Source organism: Dendrobates tinctorius, unplaced genomic scaffold, assembly GCF_039654945.1.
Source record: "Dendrobates tinctorius isolate UK_male_01 unplaced genomic scaffold, ASM3965494v1 ptg000251l, whole genome shotgun sequence".
NCBI classification, from domain to species: Eukaryota; Metazoa; Chordata; class Amphibia; order Anura; family Dendrobatidae; genus Dendrobates; species Dendrobates tinctorius.
This window is the reverse complement of record NW_027361918.1, coordinates 642,249-661,537: the sequence shown is the minus strand read 5'-3', so window position 1 is coordinate 661,537 and position 19,289 is coordinate 642,249. Positions and strand designations below refer to the sequence as shown.

General features: G+C 43.6%; 1 protein-coding gene across 1 annotated transcript in view; it reads right to left on the bottom strand.

Annotated features, from left to right (window-relative positions):
- Positions 1–5,321: 5,321 nt before the first annotated feature.
- Positions 5,322–19,289, bottom strand: part of LOC141065414 (uncharacterized) — a 70,791-nt gene continuing 56,823 nt past the window's right edge. Inside the window, exons 4-7 of the mRNA XM_073557888.1 lie at positions 10,821–11,012; positions 10,557–10,721; positions 9,379–9,502; positions 5,322–8,851 (exon numbers count right to left, since the gene is read on the bottom strand). Coding sequence (XP_073413989.1) covers positions 6,429–8,851; positions 9,379–9,502; positions 10,557–10,721; positions 10,821–11,012 — 2,904 coding nt within the window. The 3' untranslated portion in view covers positions 5,322–6,428. The remainder of the gene's footprint in view (positions 8,852–9,378; positions 9,503–10,556; positions 10,722–10,820; positions 11,013–19,289) is intronic.

Sequence of the window (19,289 nt, the reverse complement as noted above, 5' to 3'; positions counted from 1 at the left end):
TCTCTGCTGCTGCCCGCTCCACAGCTATCTCTGAGCACAGGTTGTCTTACTCAGGACACGCGCACTGGCTCAGTGAGCAAGTGCAGCGTGGTGTTCTTGACAGACCTATTCTCTTCAACATATTTATTAACGATCTGGTAGAAGGCTTACACAGTAAAATATCGATATTTGCAGATGATACAAAACTATGTAAAGCAGTCAATACAAGAGAAGATCGTATTCTACTACAGATGATCTGGATAAGTTGGGAACTTGGGCCGAAAGGTGGTAGATGCGGTCTAACAATGATAAATGTAAGGTTATACACATGGGAAGAAGAAATCAATATCACCATTGAACGGGAAACCACTGGGTAAATCTGACATGGAGGACTTGGGGATCCTAGTTAATGATAAACTTAAAACAGCGGCTGCCAAGGCAAACAGGATCATGGGGTGCATTAAAAGAGGTCTGGATACACACGATGAGAGCATTATACTGCCTCTGTACAAATCCCTGGTTACTCCGCACATGGAGTACTGTGTACAGTTTTGGGTACCGGTGCTCAGGAAGGATATAATGGAACTAGAGCGAGTACAAAGGAGAGCAACAAAATTAATAAAGGGGATGGGGGAACTACAATACCCAGAAAGATTAGCAAAATTAGATTTAGTCTAGAAAAAAGATGACTGAGGGGCGATCTAATAACCATGTATAGGTATATAAGGGGACAATGCAAATATCTCTCCGATGATCTATTTATACCAAGGAAGGTGACGGTCACAAGGGGGCATTCTCTGCGTCTGGAGGAGAGAAGGTTTCTCCACCAACATAGAAGAGGATTCTTTACTGTTAGGGCAGTGAGAATCTGGAATTCCCTGCCTGAGGAGGTGGTGATGGCGAACTCAGCTGAGGGGTTCAGGAGAGGCCTGGATGTCTTCCTGGAGCGTAACAATATTGTATCTTACAGTGATTAGGTTCTTTAGAAGGACGTAGATCTGGGGATTTATTCTGACGGAATATAGGCTGAACTGGATGGACTAATGTCTATTTGGCCTTGATAACTATGTTATGTTACAATTTGTATGAAGATCAAAACTGATACAAACATATACTTGTACAATCATTATGTTTCTGTTCTCCTTATGTCCTTAATTATTGCCCTCAAAGGATCCAGGTCACAGATGACCTCAGCTAAATGTATTTAGGTGTGTGGCAATTTTAGTGCATTCCAGAAAGAGATTGACCCCTTCACCCCCAGCCTGATTTCACCTTCCTTACCAGGCCAAATTTTACAATTCTGACCACTGTCCCTTTATGAAGTAATAACTCTGGAGCTTCCATGGATCCTGGTGATTCTGACATTGTTTTCTTGTGACATATTGTACTTCATGACAATGGTAACATTTCTTTGATGTTACTTGCGTTTATTTATGAGAAAATCAGAAATCTGGCAAAAATGTAAAATATTTAGCAATTTTTATTTTTTATGACCTTAAGTCAAAAAATCATAATCACACAAAATAGTTAATAAATAACATTTCCCACATGTTTACATCACATCAGCACAATTTTTGAAACATAATTATTTTGTTAGGAAGTTATAAGGGATAAAAAAAGCGGACCAGCGATTTCTAATTTTTACAACAAAATTTGCAAAACCATTTTTTTAGGGACCACCTCACATTTGAATTGAGTTTGAGAGTTCTATATGCCAGAAAATACCCAAAAGTGACACCATTCTAAAAACTGCACCCCTCAAGATACTCAAAACCACATTCCAGTTTATTAACCCTTCAGGTGCGTCACAGGAATTAATGGAAGGTGGAAGGAAAAAAATAAAAACATTTCCATATAAAGAGCCCAATACTAGGAAAGCAGAATCCCCCCTCAAGTGACTCCATTTTGGAAATTATACCCCTTTGGGAATTTATCTACAGATGCAATGATGATTTTGACTCCATGGGTGTTTTCTCAGAAATAAGCAGTATTGGATGTGGGGGAGTGGAAATTGTAAACTGCCGTTGAAGTGACCAGTATGTTATAGTGACCAGTACGTTATGCCCAGCCCGTGCTTCTGGAGACACGCACCTGTAAATTAGGCCTGCTACCATCACTACAGAAATGCCAAACATGGAGGCGCTAAATGTGGTTTAGGAAAACTGAGGCTCAGAAGTGAGAGGCGGAATTTGGATTTGGGAGTGGACAATATGCTGAACTTCTTTTGGGGGTCGAGGAACCATTTCGCTTTTTCAAATGCCTTTGCTCTACCAGTAACATGGAAGCCCCCTATATTTCCATTAACAGATGACAGACCTGAGCGGGGGCTTGCTTTTTTTGTGAACTGAAGCTTTTATTGGGAACATTTTACATAACGTTTAGGATCACATTTATCTGGCGCTCTACGCAGAGCACTTACTCTGGGGTCTTCATCTAAATCTCCATGTGACATGACAGATGAAACCCCTGAGGGATCCATTCACTATAGTAAGGCAGCAGTTACTTTGGACTCCGTCTGGCCTCTGTTCAGCACTGTCCTTTTCATAAGTGCGCAAAACTGTGGCTGATGGCACTTTTCTGTAATCCTAAAAACACGGACACCACTGGATCACAGGTCCTGTGGCATCCACAGTGCCTCCATCTGCCTCATTATAGGGAATCTTCCGCCAGAGGTTCCGTCTGAATCACGTAGTTCAGAGATTTACACTGAAACCCCGGTGTAAGTGCTCAGTGTAGAGTTCAGGATAAATTTGCGCCGAGACTTACTGCGATCTTTGGGAGACGGAATGAAAAAAAAAAAAAAATCAACAGCATGTGAAGATTGGTTTTATTTATTTTTTATGCCGTTCCTTGTGTGGTATAAGTGATTAGGTGACTTTATTCTTTGGGTCGGTGCGATTACAGCAATACCAGATTTATATCGAGGTTTTATATTTGGCTGCTGTCACACACTAAAAGAAGCTTTTTATTGCGATAACTAGTTTTTGCATCACCATATTGTGAGAGCCATAATGTTTCCATATTTTGGCCCACAGAGTCATGTAATGGCTGTTTTTTGCGGGACGAGCTGATGTTTTTATTGATACCATTTTTGGCCACACGACATTTTTTGATCGCTTTCTATTTTGACTTTTGGTAGAGAGAATGAACAAAAACCAGTAATTCAGGAACTTTTTTTTGTTTAACCCAATTTATATAGTTTATGTTTTGGCACTATTACACAATAAAAACTATTTTAGAGAAAAAAATATTTTTGCATTGCTTTATTCTGAGAGCTAAAACTTATTTTTCTTCTGATGGAGCTGTATGGCAGCTTGTTTTTTGCGGGACAAGATGCAGTTTTCAGCGGTACCATGTTTATTTATATCCGTCTTTTTGATCGCGTATTATTGCACTTTTTGTTCGGCAGTATGATGATAAAGCATTGCTTTTTGCCTTTAATTTTTACGGTGTTCACTGAAGGGGTTAACTAGTGGGACAGTTTTATAGATCGGGTCGTTAATGACGCGGCAATACCAAATATGTGTGCTTTTATTGTTTATTTACATAAATAAATGTATCTATTGGAATTTATTTTTTGTTCATTATTTGGGGAGTTTTTAAAACATATATTTTTACACTTTTTAATTTTTTTTTCTAACTTTTTTACATTGTCCCACTATGGGATATCATCCTTCCTGACAGATCGGTGATCTGATACTCTGCAACGCTTCTGCACTACAGAGCATCGGCGCAGTGTCTGACAGGCAGGGAAGGAGGTGTCAGGTGATGCTCTGAGCAGGAACTGCAGAGCCACCTTCCCTGAAGGACCCCGGGCCATGGGTCTCCATAGACACCATCAGGACATGATCTCATTGTGTTGTTCTGATGGAAGCGCACAACTCCCTGTGTAAAGATCCTCTTTGTCGCTGTCACTATTGACTGTGACATCAGAAGGGTTAACCGCACGCGATTGGTGCTACCACCAATTGTGGGCATTGTTGCAAGGTGTCAGTTCTCACATGTAGCTGACATCCGCACGATTGCTGCGGTGCTCAGCGTGAGGCTGCGTGATTGCGGCACCGTATATATACTACTCTTTGAGAGAAAGCAGTTCCTGCTGAGCAGTACATATACAACGCATGTTGGGAAGGGGTGAAAGGAGTTGTCCCTACTATTACAACCTCTTCTCAATCTGAATGTTTGCCCCTGTTAAATTAAACACATTTATACTCACCTCCTGTGCCAGTGCCATGTCAGCGGTGTTGGCACTCGATCTCCTGGGGCTCACGTGAGGTTGTCACATCAGCAATATTAAACAATAAAGGGCCTTATTTCAGTCTAACGGGGCACCTCCTCAGTATTACTAACACAACCAGCTTAGAGGATACTACTAAAAATTAACTGTTAATTAAACTATAGCTTAAAAATTCAGTAGAGCAGCAAGAACAAAAATGCAAACCTAACACCTACGATCAGGATGCTACAAACCACAGAAAAGCATTCCCAACCTTTAGTAATAACGCTAGCTAACGTATCGGACTAGTGATGCTAGAACTAAATGAGTAAAGTGTCAATGTGCAATAAAGTGAGTGAAAATGGAAAAAACATTGTGGATCTCACCCAACTGAAGTGCAGACTGTTCTCCGGATCACGTCCATACCTGTAGAAGCGGCCCTCACTCTGCCCTAACAAGGGCAGTACCCAAGTGGAGCCATTATCCCAAAAAGAGGTTCCATCCCAACACGTTTCTTTCTCCGTTAGGAGACATCAGGGGAGTGTACTTGCTATTGGAATGTACCAGCATGAAGACCCCGAAGTTATTGCAGTGTAGAAGAATAAAGTGTCTCTGTGCTTGAAAATATCTTAGGAAACCCACAGTGGTGGATATTCCATCAAGGCACAGAGTTCTGTCACCCTCATAAAACAGAGATCTTTGTTATCAGGGTAACAGCGCTTCAGGGTCTTCATGCTGGCGCCTTCCAATACCAAGTACACTTCCCTGATGACCTCTCCTAATGGGGAAAAAAACGCATGAGGAGGTAACCTCTTTTTGAGATAATGGCTCCACTTGGGTACTGCTCTTTTTGCATGACAGGGCGAGAGTGTGGGCCGCTTCTACCTGTATGGAAGTGACCCGGAGAACAGTCTTGCACTTCAATTGGGTGAGATCCACGATGTTTCTTTCTTTTTCATTCACTTTATTGCACGGTGACACTTTACTCATTTAGTCCTAGCATCACTTGTCAGATACGTTAGCTAGTGTTCTTACTAAAGGTTGGGAATGCTTTTCTGTGGTTTCTAGCATCCGGAGAGTAGGTGTTAAATTTGGATTTGGGCTCTTGCTGTTCTGTTGAATTTTGAAGCTATAATTTAATTAAAAGTTAATTTTTAATAGTATCCTCTAAGCTGGATGTGTGAGACTGTTACGTCACATGAGCCCTGCGCTCAATCAGCGCCGGCTTCACTGTCCTCGCCTTCAGACAGAGCTGCGGCTGGCCGCTCCCTGTCTGTTAATTATTTACGTGTCTGACTGCCTGAGGACAGTGAAGCTGACGCTGATTGAGCGCAGGGTTCATGTGATGTAACAACTTCATGTCAGCTCCGGGAGAGCGAGTGCAGACAGCGCTGAAATGGCACCGGAGGCGAGTATAAGTGTTATTATGTTAACTGGGAAAAACGTTTAGATTGAGAAGAGAATGTGCTAGTAGTGGACAAACCCTTTAACATTGACAAAAAACATTTTTTACTTTCACTACAAATAAAATTATTTATTCTTTGTAAAACTGGAAAAAAAAAAAACTTTGCAAATTCCGTATTTTGGGGAGAAAAATTCTAAGGAAAATGAAGGTGTGCATTATAATTTGAAGGAAGCTTACCGGGGGAGGGTGTGTGTGGAAGCTGCGGTGGAGCAGTCACAAAAGGCAGGGTCGCTGCATCAGGAGGCCAGTGATGCTGCGGGCTGTGTGTTCTCATTCACCATCAGCACCATTGAGCGAAGTCCCCTTCCCGTCGATTTCCCTGCAGTGATCTTTGGGAAAATGGCCACTGGTGGAGGCAGATGCACAGATTGAGATCTCTGGAAACAAGATCTTGTCTCCCGAGATCTCAATATGCGCATGTGCTGCCTCTGGCATCCATTTTTCTGAAGCGCACTGCAGGAAAATCAATGGGAATGAGACTGCTCACCGATGCCGAAATCTCAGGAGAGCCCAGGTGTCGCCTGGACGCTCCTTCCTCCAAAGCTCAGAACCAGCACCATTGCCCCACTCCTGCTGCCATTGGCCTCTAGAAGCAGCGACGCTGACTTCTGTGACCCTGCGCCACTTCCACCGCCTCCCACCGGTAAGCTACCAACCAAATGGACTATAAGAAACACATTTTGTTTAAAAAAAGGTTTATCCTATTTTCCACTCCAAAGTTTGGGGTGCATCTTATAGCTCGCAAATTAAAGTATTTGTAAAAATGTTTCATATTGAAACAGCAGAACAGCTCCCCCCTGTGTGTGACCTCTGATGACTATGAAGTTTGTCTTTGCTAATAAAGCTTTTTCCACATTCGGAGCATGAGTACGGCTTCTCTACTGTGTAACTTCTCTGATGTTTAACCTGAAAGGATTCGTTTAAAGAAACATTTTCCACGTTCTGAATATGAATTTTCTTATGTCTGAGAAGACTTGATTCATATATAAAACAGATCCCACATTCGCTACAAGTAACTGGATTCTCTCCAGTGTGATCTCTTTGATGAGAACTTAGCAGGGCCTCAGTATTAAAGCATTTCCCACATTCTGAGCATGAATACGGCTTTTCTTCTGTGTGCATTTTCACATGACTCATAAGATTTGATTTACTTATAAAGAATTTTCCACATTCTGAACAAGTATATGCATTTCCTGTGTGAATTCGCTCATGTGCAGTAAGACTTTGTTTATATTTAAAAACTTTATGACATTTTGAACATGAATACGGCTTCTCTCCTGTGTGAGTTATCTTATGCGCAACAATAGCTGATTTTTCGTTAAAACATTTCCCAGATTCTAAACATAAATCAGGCATCGATCTCGTGTGAATTTTCTCATGCGTAATAAGACTTGATTTATGTGTAAAACTTTTCTGACATACTGAACATGAATAAAACTTCTTATTTGTGTGAATTCGCTCATGTGTAACAAGACGTGTTTTCATAGTAAAACCTTTCCCACATTTCGAACATGAATACGGCTTCTCTCCTGTGTGAATTAAACTATGCGCAACAATATTTGCTTTCGTTTTATAACATTTCCCACATTCTGAACAAGAATACGGCTTCTCTCCTGTGTGAACACTCTTATGTGTATAAAGAGTTGACTTATGTACAAAACATTTCCCACATTCTGAACATGAATAAGGCTTTTGTCCTGTGTGAGTTTTCTCATGTGAAATAAGACTTGATTTATATGTATAACTTTTCTGACATACTGAACATGAATACAGCTTCTCTCCTGTGTGAATTCTCTCATGTGTAACAAGATATGATTTCATAGGAAAACATTTTCCACATTCTGAACATGAATATGGCTTCTCGCCTGTGTGACTTCTCTCATGGTTACTCAGGGATGCTTTATCTATAAAACATTTTCCACATTCTGAACATGAAAAAGGCTTCTTTCCTGTGTGAATTCTCTTATGTTTAACAAGATATGATTTACGTGTAAAACATTTTCCACATTCTGAACATGAATACGGCTTCTTTCCTGTGTGTATTATCTTATGTTTAACAAGATATGATTTAGATGTAAAACATTTTCCACATTCTGAACATGAATACGGCTTCTCTCCTGTGTGACTTCTCTGATGTCTAACAAGATCTGATTTACCTATAAAAGATTTCCCACATTCTGAACATGAAAAAGACCATTTTCCTTTGTGAATTCTAACATGATTAATAAGGTTAGATTTTTGGGAAAAACATTTCCCACATTCTGAACATGAATACGGCTTCTCTCCTTTATGTATCCTCCGATGTCTAATAAGATAATATTTGTGCGAAAAGCATTTCTTACATTCTGAACATGAATACGGTTTTTGTCCTGTGTGAGTTTTCTCATGTGAAATAAGACTTGATTTATATGTATAACTTTTATGACATACTGAACATGAATACAGATTCTCTCCTGTGTGAATTCTCTCATGTGTAACAAGATATGATTTTATAGGAAAACATTTTCCACATTCTGAACATGAATATGGCTTCTCGCCTGTGTGAGTTTTCTCATGTTTACTCAGGGCTGCTTTTTCTATGAAACATTTCCCACATTCTGAACATGAATATGGCTTCTTTCCTGTGTGAATTCTCTTATGTTTAGCAAGATATGATGTACATGTAAAACATTTTCCACATGCTGGACATGAATACGGCTTCTCTCCTGTGTGATTTCTCTGATGTTTAACTAGATCTGGTTTATCTATGAAACATTTCCCACATTCTGAACATGAATACGGCTTCTTTCCTGTGTGAATTCTCTTATGTTTAGCAAGATATGATTTACATGAAAATTTTTTTCCACATGCTGGACATGAATACGGCTTCTCTCCTGTGTGACTTCTCTGATGTCTAACAAGATCTGATTTACATATAAAACATTTCCCACATTCTGAACATGAATTCGGCTTCTCTCCTGTATGTATCCTCCGATGTCTAATAAGATGATATTTGTGTGAAAAGCATTTCTTACATTCTGAACATGAATACGGCTTCTCTCTTGTGTGACCTCTCTTATATTTGACAAGCTGTTCTCGATGTACATTAAAGGTAATGGGGTTTTCTCTTGGAGACTGATAGAGAATATTTTCATCTTTTACATTATATTTTAGCGATAACACATTTCCTCCAGAACAATCATTTGCATTTTCTGTAAGAAATAAAAAATATTACTTTTTTTTAAATTACAACTTTAAATGTAAAGGCCCAAACATGTCCCACCTTTTATCCAGGGTGGAGGATGTACAAAAAATGCAATCCAATCCAATGCAAATCCCCCGATCACAAGGGGAACAGGACGTGCAGAAAATAAGATCCTCCTATGGTTCTTGATTCCCCAATAACTATGTCTGAAATGTTATTAACAATCAGGGGTAGCACATAGGAGACCTCTGGACTCCCAGACCACAACCCAGAGAAAACCTGCTCCTCTTTCATGATTTTTAAACCAAAGATTCCTGCTCCTATCTTAAGACTGAGGCAGTCAATGTTTTAATGTAAGGATAATGTACAAACTACACATCAGTGCACAATCACACAAAGAACAATATAATAAATATACTAACTGGAAATTACAGACACGAGTATGTACAGCCTGGGACAGTAGTGAGGCTGTATTATATCTGCCAGTGCGACCACAGAAAAGGCCGGAAAAGAATGACTGAGGTCTCCTCTTACCTGGTGACACAAGAGGCCGGAGCTCCTCCTCCACAACGTCCTTATACTGATCCCAGTGTCCTTCTACATAATCCCACTCCTCCACGGAGAAATAGAGAGCGACGTCCTGACACCGGAGAGGAACCTGACAACCAACAAGAGCGACATCACCAAGAATCCTCCAGTGTATACTGTATAATCTCCCAGCAGTCTCCTCTCCTCTCATCACCCAGAATCCTCCAGTGTATACTGTATAATCTCCCAGCAGTCTCCTCTCCTCACCCAGAATCCTCCAGTGTATACTGCATAATCTCCCAGCAGTCTCCTCTCATCACCCAGAATCCTCCAGTGTATACTGTATAATCTCCCAGCAGTCTCCTCTCATCATCCAGAATCCTCCAGTGTATACTGTATAATCTCCCAGCAGTCTCCTCTCATCACCCAGAAGCCTCCAGTGTATACTGTATAATCTCCCAGCAGTCTCCTCTCCTCTCATCACCCAGAATCCTCCAGTGTATACTGTATAATCTCCCAGCAGTCTCCTCTCCTCACCCAGAATCCTCCAGTGTATACTGCATAATCTCCCAGCAGTCTCCTCTCATCACCCAGAATCCTCCAGTGTATACTGTATAATCTCCCAGCAGTCTCCTCTCATCATCCAGAATCCTCCAGTGTATACTGTATAATCTCCCAGCAGTCTCCTCTCCTCACCCAGAAGCCTCCAGTGTATACTGTATAATCTCCCAGCAGTCTCCTCTCCTCACCCAGAATCCTCCAGTGTATACTGTATAATCTCCCAGCAGTCTCCTCTCCTCTCCCAGAATCCTCTAGTGTATACTGTATAACCTCCCAGCAGTCTCCTCTCATCATCCAGAATCCTCCAGTGTACACTGTATAATCTCCCAGCAGTCTCCTCACCCAGAATCCTCCAGTGTATACTGTATAATCTCCCAGCAGTCTCCTCTCCTCTCCCAAATCCTGCAGTGTATACTGTGTAATCTCCCTGACTGCTCCTCTCCGCTCATCACCCAGAATCCCCCAGTGTAGTCTCCCAGCAGTGTCCTCTCCGCTCATCACCCAGAATCCTCCAGTGTAATCTCCCAGCAGTCTCTTCCCATCACCCGGAATCCACCAGTGTAGTCTCCCAGCAGTCTACTCTCGTCTCCCAGAATCCCCCAGTGTAGTCTCCCAGCAGTCACCTCTCCGGTCAGCAGCTCGGTGATCTTGTTGGCCAGTTCTAGGACCTTCTTCTCTGGTGTCGGGCATTGCAGGGGTTCTGTGATGGGGCTCTGGATCTTGCTCCGTCCTCCGGACATACAGGGGGTCACACGGTCCCCAGACGTCTTCTTCACCACCGTGTGCTCCTGTGTACAGTGACAGACGCTGATCACCACAGATTCTATCCATCTTTTCAGTCCTGTTATATTAATAGAGATCAGAGTGATCTCATGGGAGACTCTCACCTTTCCCTTTAACAAGTCGATTATCTCCAGGGCGAGGAGTAATATTCTTGCCGTCATGTTGCTTTTATCCTGGTCGATCCTCGTTGGGTCATTTTTCCTCCTGACGTCCTGGCACTGATCCTTCTGTACTTCTATGTACTCCCACTCCTCCATGGAGAAATAGATAGCGGCATCCTGACACCTGACAGGAACCTGACAAACATAGTTAGGTGCAGAAATCATTGGCCATTGAGAAATCCTCGTGATTTCAGCTCTGCTGGTCGCTAGTTTGCAATTTTGGATGTAAAATGAAACAAGTGAGAAGTAACTGAAGTGGAGAATTTCAAGTTTAATTAAAGGGGAGGAACAAAACTCTCCTGTAAAATGTTTAGGAATTGCAGCAGTTTTTCTATAAATCCCCATTTCAGGGTGTGATATGCTATGTGGATATCATTTTGTGTATATTTCTATTTCACTGATTTTCAGTGTTTTTCTTGTTGCCTTGTATGTATATAGCCTGACTGTGTCTCTTGATGATCCCCTGTAGTTCTTTAATCCCCAAGGCTCCATTGTCTCCTCTGGGAGGCCTGCAAACCACCCCAACCTGTCTGACTTCCCCCTGGACATAAGTAGGGGTCTGGGGAAGACAGGAGCGGGACACAAGGAGTGGGGGTGGGGAGGACAGGGGCTGGGCAAGTCAGTTCCTGTGTGGAGAGCTTCATGTGAAGACAGGACTTCTGAGAGAAAGAAGAGTAAATGGAACATGTTATCCACTGTCAGCTGGATTCTGGACTCTCATCTCCCTGGACATGTTATTCTGCTACTGAACTGCATGCAGACTCTGGACTATCTTATCCTTTGTGTGGTGGACTGAATATGGACCTTTCGTATTTTTGCCTAAATAAAGGTCTTGGAATTGTTCACTCTTCGCTTGCTCTGTTGATTGTGTGATACCAGAGAAGGACCCCGTGACAACTGGTGGCAGCAGTGGGATCAACAGAGCGTGACCCAATGGAGAACCACCCACAGAGTGAGTACAGAAATTGGACTGTATCCAGACTACAGGAGAGAGCCAGAGACCTGGGCCTGAACTACCAATGACTGACTAAAGAGGCCTTAATTAATCTACTGGTGGGCGCTAGCCCGGCCACCTCCACCCAGATGTCTGAAGGACGAGAACTAGAGACAGGTATCCCCATCCAGAAAACCCAGTGTTTGGTGTGGTATGAAGAGATGGCGGTTCTGGGCCCTGGCGTCTCTCAGGCGTACAAGGAGGAGGCTGCCCACCGGACGCAGCGGAGACAAGAAGCAATGGAGCTTGAAAGAGGGAGGAACGCAATGTGGAGTGTAAACCCCACGATCCGGGAGCCTGTACAGATCACTCGGACAGAGTTTAAGCCATTTCATGAGGCTTCTGGAGATGTGGAGGGGTTCTTCAAGGACTTTGAGCAGCAGTGTGCTGTGATGGAGGTGCCCCACTCTAGCTGGATGCGTTTGTTAGTGGGGCTCCTAAACGGAAGCATGGCGGAGGCTTACCGAACCATTGACGCACAGCGGAATCGGGCTTATAACATTGTAAAGCAGACTATCCTGGATTACCATGCTATCACCCCAGACTCATAGAGCCAAGTTCCGAGACCTCCCATGCACCACGGGGGGATCGTTTAGGATGTATGCACATAAGATGTCCCAGGCATGTCGGAGATGGCTGGAAGCAGAAAACACCTTTTCTGTGGAAGAGGTTATACAGGTGTTCCTTATAGAACAATTTCTTGCCAAGTTCCCCGAAGAGGTACGGGAATGGGTCCGGGAGCGCACGCCGTGTACCGTGGATAGAGCTGCAGCCCTGGTCGATGAAGCCCTTACTATCCGACCACAATGGAGGAGGCTTCTGGACAATGAGCCACGGCCTGCTCCCGCACGCCGTCCCCCACAGATTATATCTGCCCTTCCACCTAGTTGCAAGCCAATGACTATCACGCCTCCCAATCATGGGCCCCCAACACTTCCGACCACGACCTGGTGGTATCATAGAGAAGAGATGTTATGTGTGTGGTCAACCTGGACATTTCCAATTTGGATGTCCCTCAAGGATTCGGAGGGAGCCCCACCTCGTCCAGTGCATCTTGTGCACTCCATCCTGCCTGAGGAAGAGCTACCACCGAACACGGCACCATAGATACCCTTCCTGGAGTGTACGAACTCCGGCCTTTGTCCTTTAGCTACCCAGAGCAACGGCAACGCCACCTGCAGGATGTCTTAATTGATGGATACAAAGTGTCAGGATTTAGAGACACGGGGGCATTTCTGACTATCGCTGACCCCCGTGTGGTTCGACCCGAGGCAATTCACCAGGGTGCAGGAATTCCCATTGACTTGGCGGGGGGTGTCCGCAAATATATACAGCGAGTTTTGGTGCTTTTGGATTATGGTTTTGGAGAAAAACTGTGCTGGATTGGAGTTATGGGAGGACTTCCTGCAGATATCCTCCTTGGGAACGACATTGGGGAGTTACAGTGTCATTTTGTGGGAGCAGCCACTCAACTACAGGCCCTTCAAGCACCACGACATCCGGACCTCACTGGGAAGCAATCTGTTTGGCCAGAAGGTCCGTGGGCCTTTCCCTCTTCTGAAAGAACAATTGGAGGGAGATATCGCAGACATAGGAATGCCCATCATGCTCTACGTTCTACAGTCATGGCCAAAAGTTTTGAGAATGACACAAATATTATATTTTCACATGATCTGCTGGCCTCTGGTTTTTATGTGTGTTTGTCAGATGTTTTTATCACATACAGAAATATAATTGCAATCATATTATGAGTAGCAAAAGGTTATATTGACAGTTAGAATGAGTTAATGCAGCAAGTCAATATTTGCAGTGTTGACCCTTCTTCTTCAGGACCTCAGTAATTCTCCCTGGCATGCTCTCAATCAAATTCTGGATCAAATCCTGACTGATAGCAGTCCATTCTTGCACAATCAATGCTTTTATTTTGTCTGAATTTGAAGGTTTTTTTTTGTCCAACCGTCTCTTGATGATTGACCACAAGTTCTCAATGGGATTAAGATCTGGGGAGTTTCCAGGCCATGGTCCCAAAATCTCTATGTTTTGTTCCCTGAGCCATTTAGTTATGACCTTTGCTTTATGGCAAGGTGCTCCATCATGTTGAAAAAGGCATTGTTGATCGCCAAACTGCTCTTGGATGATTGGGAGAAGTTGCTCTTGGAGGACATTCTGGTACCATTCTTTATTCATGGCTGTGTTTTTAGGCAAGACTGAGAGAGCACCCATTCCCTTGGCTGAGAAGCAACCCCACACATGAATGGTTTCAGGATGCTTGACAGTTGGCATGAGACAAGACTGGTGGTAGCACTCACCTGGTCTTCTCCGAATAAGCCGTTTTCCAGATGTCCCAAACAATCGAAAAGGGGATTCATCAGAGAAAATGACTTTACCCCAGTCCTCAGCAGTCCACTCCCTGTACCTCTTGCAGAATATCAGTCTGTCCATGATGTTTTTCCTGGAGAGAAGTGGCTTCTTTGCTGCCCTCCTTGAGACCAGGCCTTGTACCAAGAGTCTCCGCCTCACAGTGCATGCAGATGCACTCACACCTGACTGCTGCCATTCCTGAGCAAGCTCTGCACTGCTGGTAGCCCGATCCCGCAGCTGAAACACTTTTAAGAGACGGTCCTGGCGCTTGCTGGTCTTTCTTGGGCGCCCTGGAGCCTTTTTGGCAACAAGGGAACCTCTCTCCTTGAAGTTCTTGATGATGCGATAGATTGCACCTCAGTCAACAATCTTTCTAGCTGCGATACTCTTCCCTGTTAGGCCATTTTTGTGCAGTGCAATGATGACTGCACGTGTTTCTTTAGAGATAACCATGGTTAACAGAAGAGAAACAATGATGCCAAGCACCAGCCTCCTTTTAAAGTGTCCAGTGGTGTCATTCTTACTTAATCATGACAGACTGATCTCCAGCCCTGTCCTCATCAACACCCACACCTGTGTTAGCTGGTCCTTTTAAGGCAGGGCTGCAATGATGTTGAAATGTGTTTTGGGGGATAAAGTTAATTTTCTAGGCAAACATTGACTTTGCAAGTAATTGCTGTTAAGCTGATCACTCTTTATAACATTCTGGAGTATATGCAAATTGCCATTAGAAAAAATGAAGCAGTAGACTTTGTAAAAATTAATATTTGTGTCATTCTCAAAACTTTTGGCCATGACTGTAGAGTTCAGAGACCATCTCGCCCAGCTAGCTACCTTGGCTAATGATCAACAGCAACTGGCCCAGTCCAGTCAAGAAGCCTGGTATGACCATAACGCCAGGACCCGGGAATTTATGGAAGGACAAGTGCTTATAATTATTGCAACCCCTGCCACTGTAAAGGAACTATAAATGACTGAGCAATGTGGACTAAAGTGAGCAGGCCAGAGGTCTGTGTAGACTTCATGGCGTGCTCACTTATGGAGGGGGGAGAGGTTGTGATGGTGTGATATGCTATGTGGATATCATTTTGTGTATATTTCTATTTCACCGATTTTCAGTGTTTTTCTTGTTGCCTTGTATGTCTATAGCCTGACTGTATCTGTCTCTTGATGACCCACTGTAGTTCTTTAATCCCCAAGACTCCATTGTCTCCTCTGGGAGGCCTGCAAACCGCCCCAACCTGTCTGACTCCCCCTGGACATAAGGAGGCGGCTGAGGAGTACAGGAGTGGGACACAAGGAGGGGGGTGGGGAGGACAGGGGCTGGGCAAGTCAGTTCCTGTGTGGAGAGCTTCGTGTGAAGACAGGACTTCTGAGAGAAAGAGTATATGGAACATGTTTTCCACTGTCAGCTGGATTCTGGACTCTGATCTCCCTGGACATGTTATCCTGCTACTGAACTGCATGCAGACTATGGACTATCTTATCCTTTGTGTGGTGAACTGCATATGGACCTTTCGTATTTTTGCCAAAAAAAGGTCTTGGAATTGTTCACTCTTCGCTTGCTCTGTTGATTGTGTGATACCAGAGAAGGACCCTTTGACACAGGGGCTGAGAATTGGAAAAATAAACTTTATCACAAAGAAAATGTTCTACTTTAATCCTTTGCAGAGAATCCTATGCATCAACGATGGCATGAAGTCTGGAGGCCATGGACGTCACCATCGCTGGTTTCCATCAGTGTGAGGCTTTAGAGCAGGGTCTTTGGGAATTTTATAATAGCGTTCGGGGGCCATATCAAATTATTAACTTAAACATTAGCCAACTAGATTTATTCAAATATTTAAATAACTCCCGCCTAACATGATGGTTGGAATGACTTCTCTTTGGTGAGGCGTGCGATGTTGGGAGGTACTAATGTTGCTTCTCGCAACTTGCTTTCAAAGTTTGCATCAGTCAGTCTTGAGTCAAGTCGACACTTTGCGATGGAAAGTTTTGAAAAGAACTGCTCACAGCAATAAGTTTTTCCGAACACAGTTGCATATTTCAATGCATGTCTCCTCACAGTGGGAAAATCTTCATTGTTCACATAACGTTTATAAAACTCCAGCAATGGGCGGTTATTGTCCCCAGCTTTCAGTTCATCATTTTGCAGCTGAATGATTTCGTGTTGTAGGTCATCAGGCACATCCGCTGGTTCCACATTGAATGATGGAGCAAAGATGTTTAATTCCATTTGTTTGCTTTTGATATCCTCGAATCTTTCATCAAATGCTTCAATTAGCTATCCACATTCAGCAGCATATTCAAGTGTCATGTAAGGCTATTGTCTTTCCAGAGTGGGGAGATGAACTGTGTGATTCCTTTCACGTTGCACTCTCCACAGCCTTAGTTTAGCTTCAAATGATTTCACGTTTGAAAGCAGAGAGCTATGAAGCCGATTGGGGCCTTGCAGCTTAACGTTCAGCTCCAAGTACCTACTTGGTAATGTCTACCATGAACACACGGCCACTTGCTATCATTGAGCTCACTTATAGGTTTCCCCTTCATCTCCATGAACTGCATGACTTCTTCCCGCAATTCGTAAAACCTCATGAGGATGTTCCCGCGACTCACCCACTGCACTTCACAGTGATAAACAAGATCACCATACTCAGATTCCAGATCCTTCAGTAACTCCTGAGACTGGCGACTGTTCAGTGCTCGGCTTCTGATATCGTTTGTGCAGGACACAACTGTTGACATCACATCTTTCCAGACTGCAGCATGTCAATTTATATAGCGGTTACTTACTATGCATGGGGTACTAATTTAAATAATGGTGAATCTTATGACACAGCCAGAAGTACGTGACACAGGAAGTGGAGTAAACCACATCGAGGGGGTCCCCTCCTTTTTTAATAAATAATTCCCCCCAAAAAAAATTAGCGTTGGGTCCCCCTATATTTGTTAACCAGCAAGAGTAAAGCAGACTACTGGGGCTGGTATTTCAGGCTGGTAAGGATCCAATATCTATGAATCTTACCAGCCTTGATAATAGCAAGCAGCAGCAGTGTGCTTACCTTGGATTGTTAGCAAAATTAGTGGGATCCCCTCCAAAAAAAAAACCAAAAAAAAATAAATAGCGTGGAGTCCCCCTCTTTTTGTTAACCAGACAAGGAAAAAGCAGACAGCTGCGGCCTGGTATTCTCAGGTTGGCGAAGCCCATGGATTTTGGCCCTCACCAGCCTAAAAATAGCAGCCCACAATTGGCACATCCAAAGATGCACCAATTGTGGCACTTTACCCAGCTCTTCCAACTTGCTCCGTAGCGGTGGCAAGTGGGGTTCATATTTGTGGGTTTGAGGTCATCTTTGTTTTGTCCGGTGACATCAAGCACACAGGTTAGTAATGGAGAGGTGTCTATAAGACACCTCTCCATTACTAATCCTATAGCTACATGATAAACACACAGGCACCCAGAAAAAAAGTATTTTAATTGAAACAATGACACAGACTCCTTTAACAGATCTTATTTAAACCATACTTACTGCATAGCCTATTCTACCGACACCCTTGTCTCCTGGAAGAGAATTAAAATAAAAAAGCAACAATATTCCTTACCTGTACGCCGATAAGCTATACATACTGTCACACGACGAGTCCAGCTCAGCTACATCTGGACGTTTTTGGCTAAACGGTGGCATTATGCCACCATTCAGCCAGAAATCCAGAACATAACTGAGCTTGAAGCTGATGACTGGAGATAACTCGGTCCTCGGCGGTCACGTGCACTGCAGTTCTTGCGATCAGCTGATCATGAGAACTTGGCTAGTGACCGGAGATAACCCAGTCTTTGGCGGTCATGTGCACTGCAGTTCTCGTGATCAGCTGATCGCGAGAACTGCAGTGTTCGTGTACTTCCGGCTAAAACAAGGTACACCATTACTTAAATTAGTACACTTGTAGTAAGCTGTGTTCCCACACTTAATACACATGTGACTAGGAAGATAATGCGTTTTTACTGCAGCTCAGGAAAGTATGGGTAATTTACGCAGCAGAGACTGAGCATCTCCGCTACATAAATTGACATGCTGGGTCTGGAAAATCACGCCGCATGTCCGCCTCCGCAGGTAAGCCAGAGGAGTCTGTGCACGCATAGTGGGCATGGAATTTCTTGAAATCCCTTCCACTATGCTGTAACATCTGACCGATGCGGGTTGGACGCTGCTTATGTACGCAGCGTCCAAATCGCAGAGTTTACTGACTGTGGGAATGTACCCTTAAAGGACCTGCAGCAAAAAAACAGGCAAAGTAAATGCGGGCCGCACCAGATGGTATCGAGGGCCGAATACAGCCCGCAAGCCAGACGTTCCCCACCCTTGCTTTACAGCAATGACGGCCTTTAGTCTGGAGGCCATGGACGTCACACTCGCTGGTTTTCTCCAGTGTGAAGCTTAGCAGCCTTTCCTGCAGGGACTTCAGTTGTCGCTTGTTTGTGGATCTTTCTGCCTTCATTTTTGTCTTCGGCCTGCAAAACGCAGCTCGATGGGGCTGAAATCTGGTAATGACTCGGCAACTGCAGAATATTCTACTTCTTTGCCCATCTTTCCTGTGAAGCACAGTCTAATCATCCTTGCTGCATTTGGTTGAATCTGAGCAGAACATATCGCACTGTACACACACAGAATTAGTACGGCTGTTTCTATCTTCAGTGACGTCACGATAATATGAATATGCTCATATCCTAAGTACACCTTGAGAACTTTCCACTGCACTTACTAGGACACACACACGCTTCTGATCTAGTGGGGGAGAGGTCGTGTGGCCTCAGCATTTTTGCATATCAGACGTTTTGGAATTTATCTTAGGGTTTTTTGCGTGATTGCAGACAGTATCCTTTCCTGACAGTTTGGGCCCCATCATTTGCTTACTCTATTTTCTGCCCGTGTTTTGTGCCTCATCTTGTCTCACCGGCAAAATATGTTCAGGTGCTATCTATTCTTTTGGGGTTCTACTCCGGGGCAGTTTAGCTTTCCCCTTTCTCTCTTTAGGCTTAATTCTTTGGCTGTGCCAAA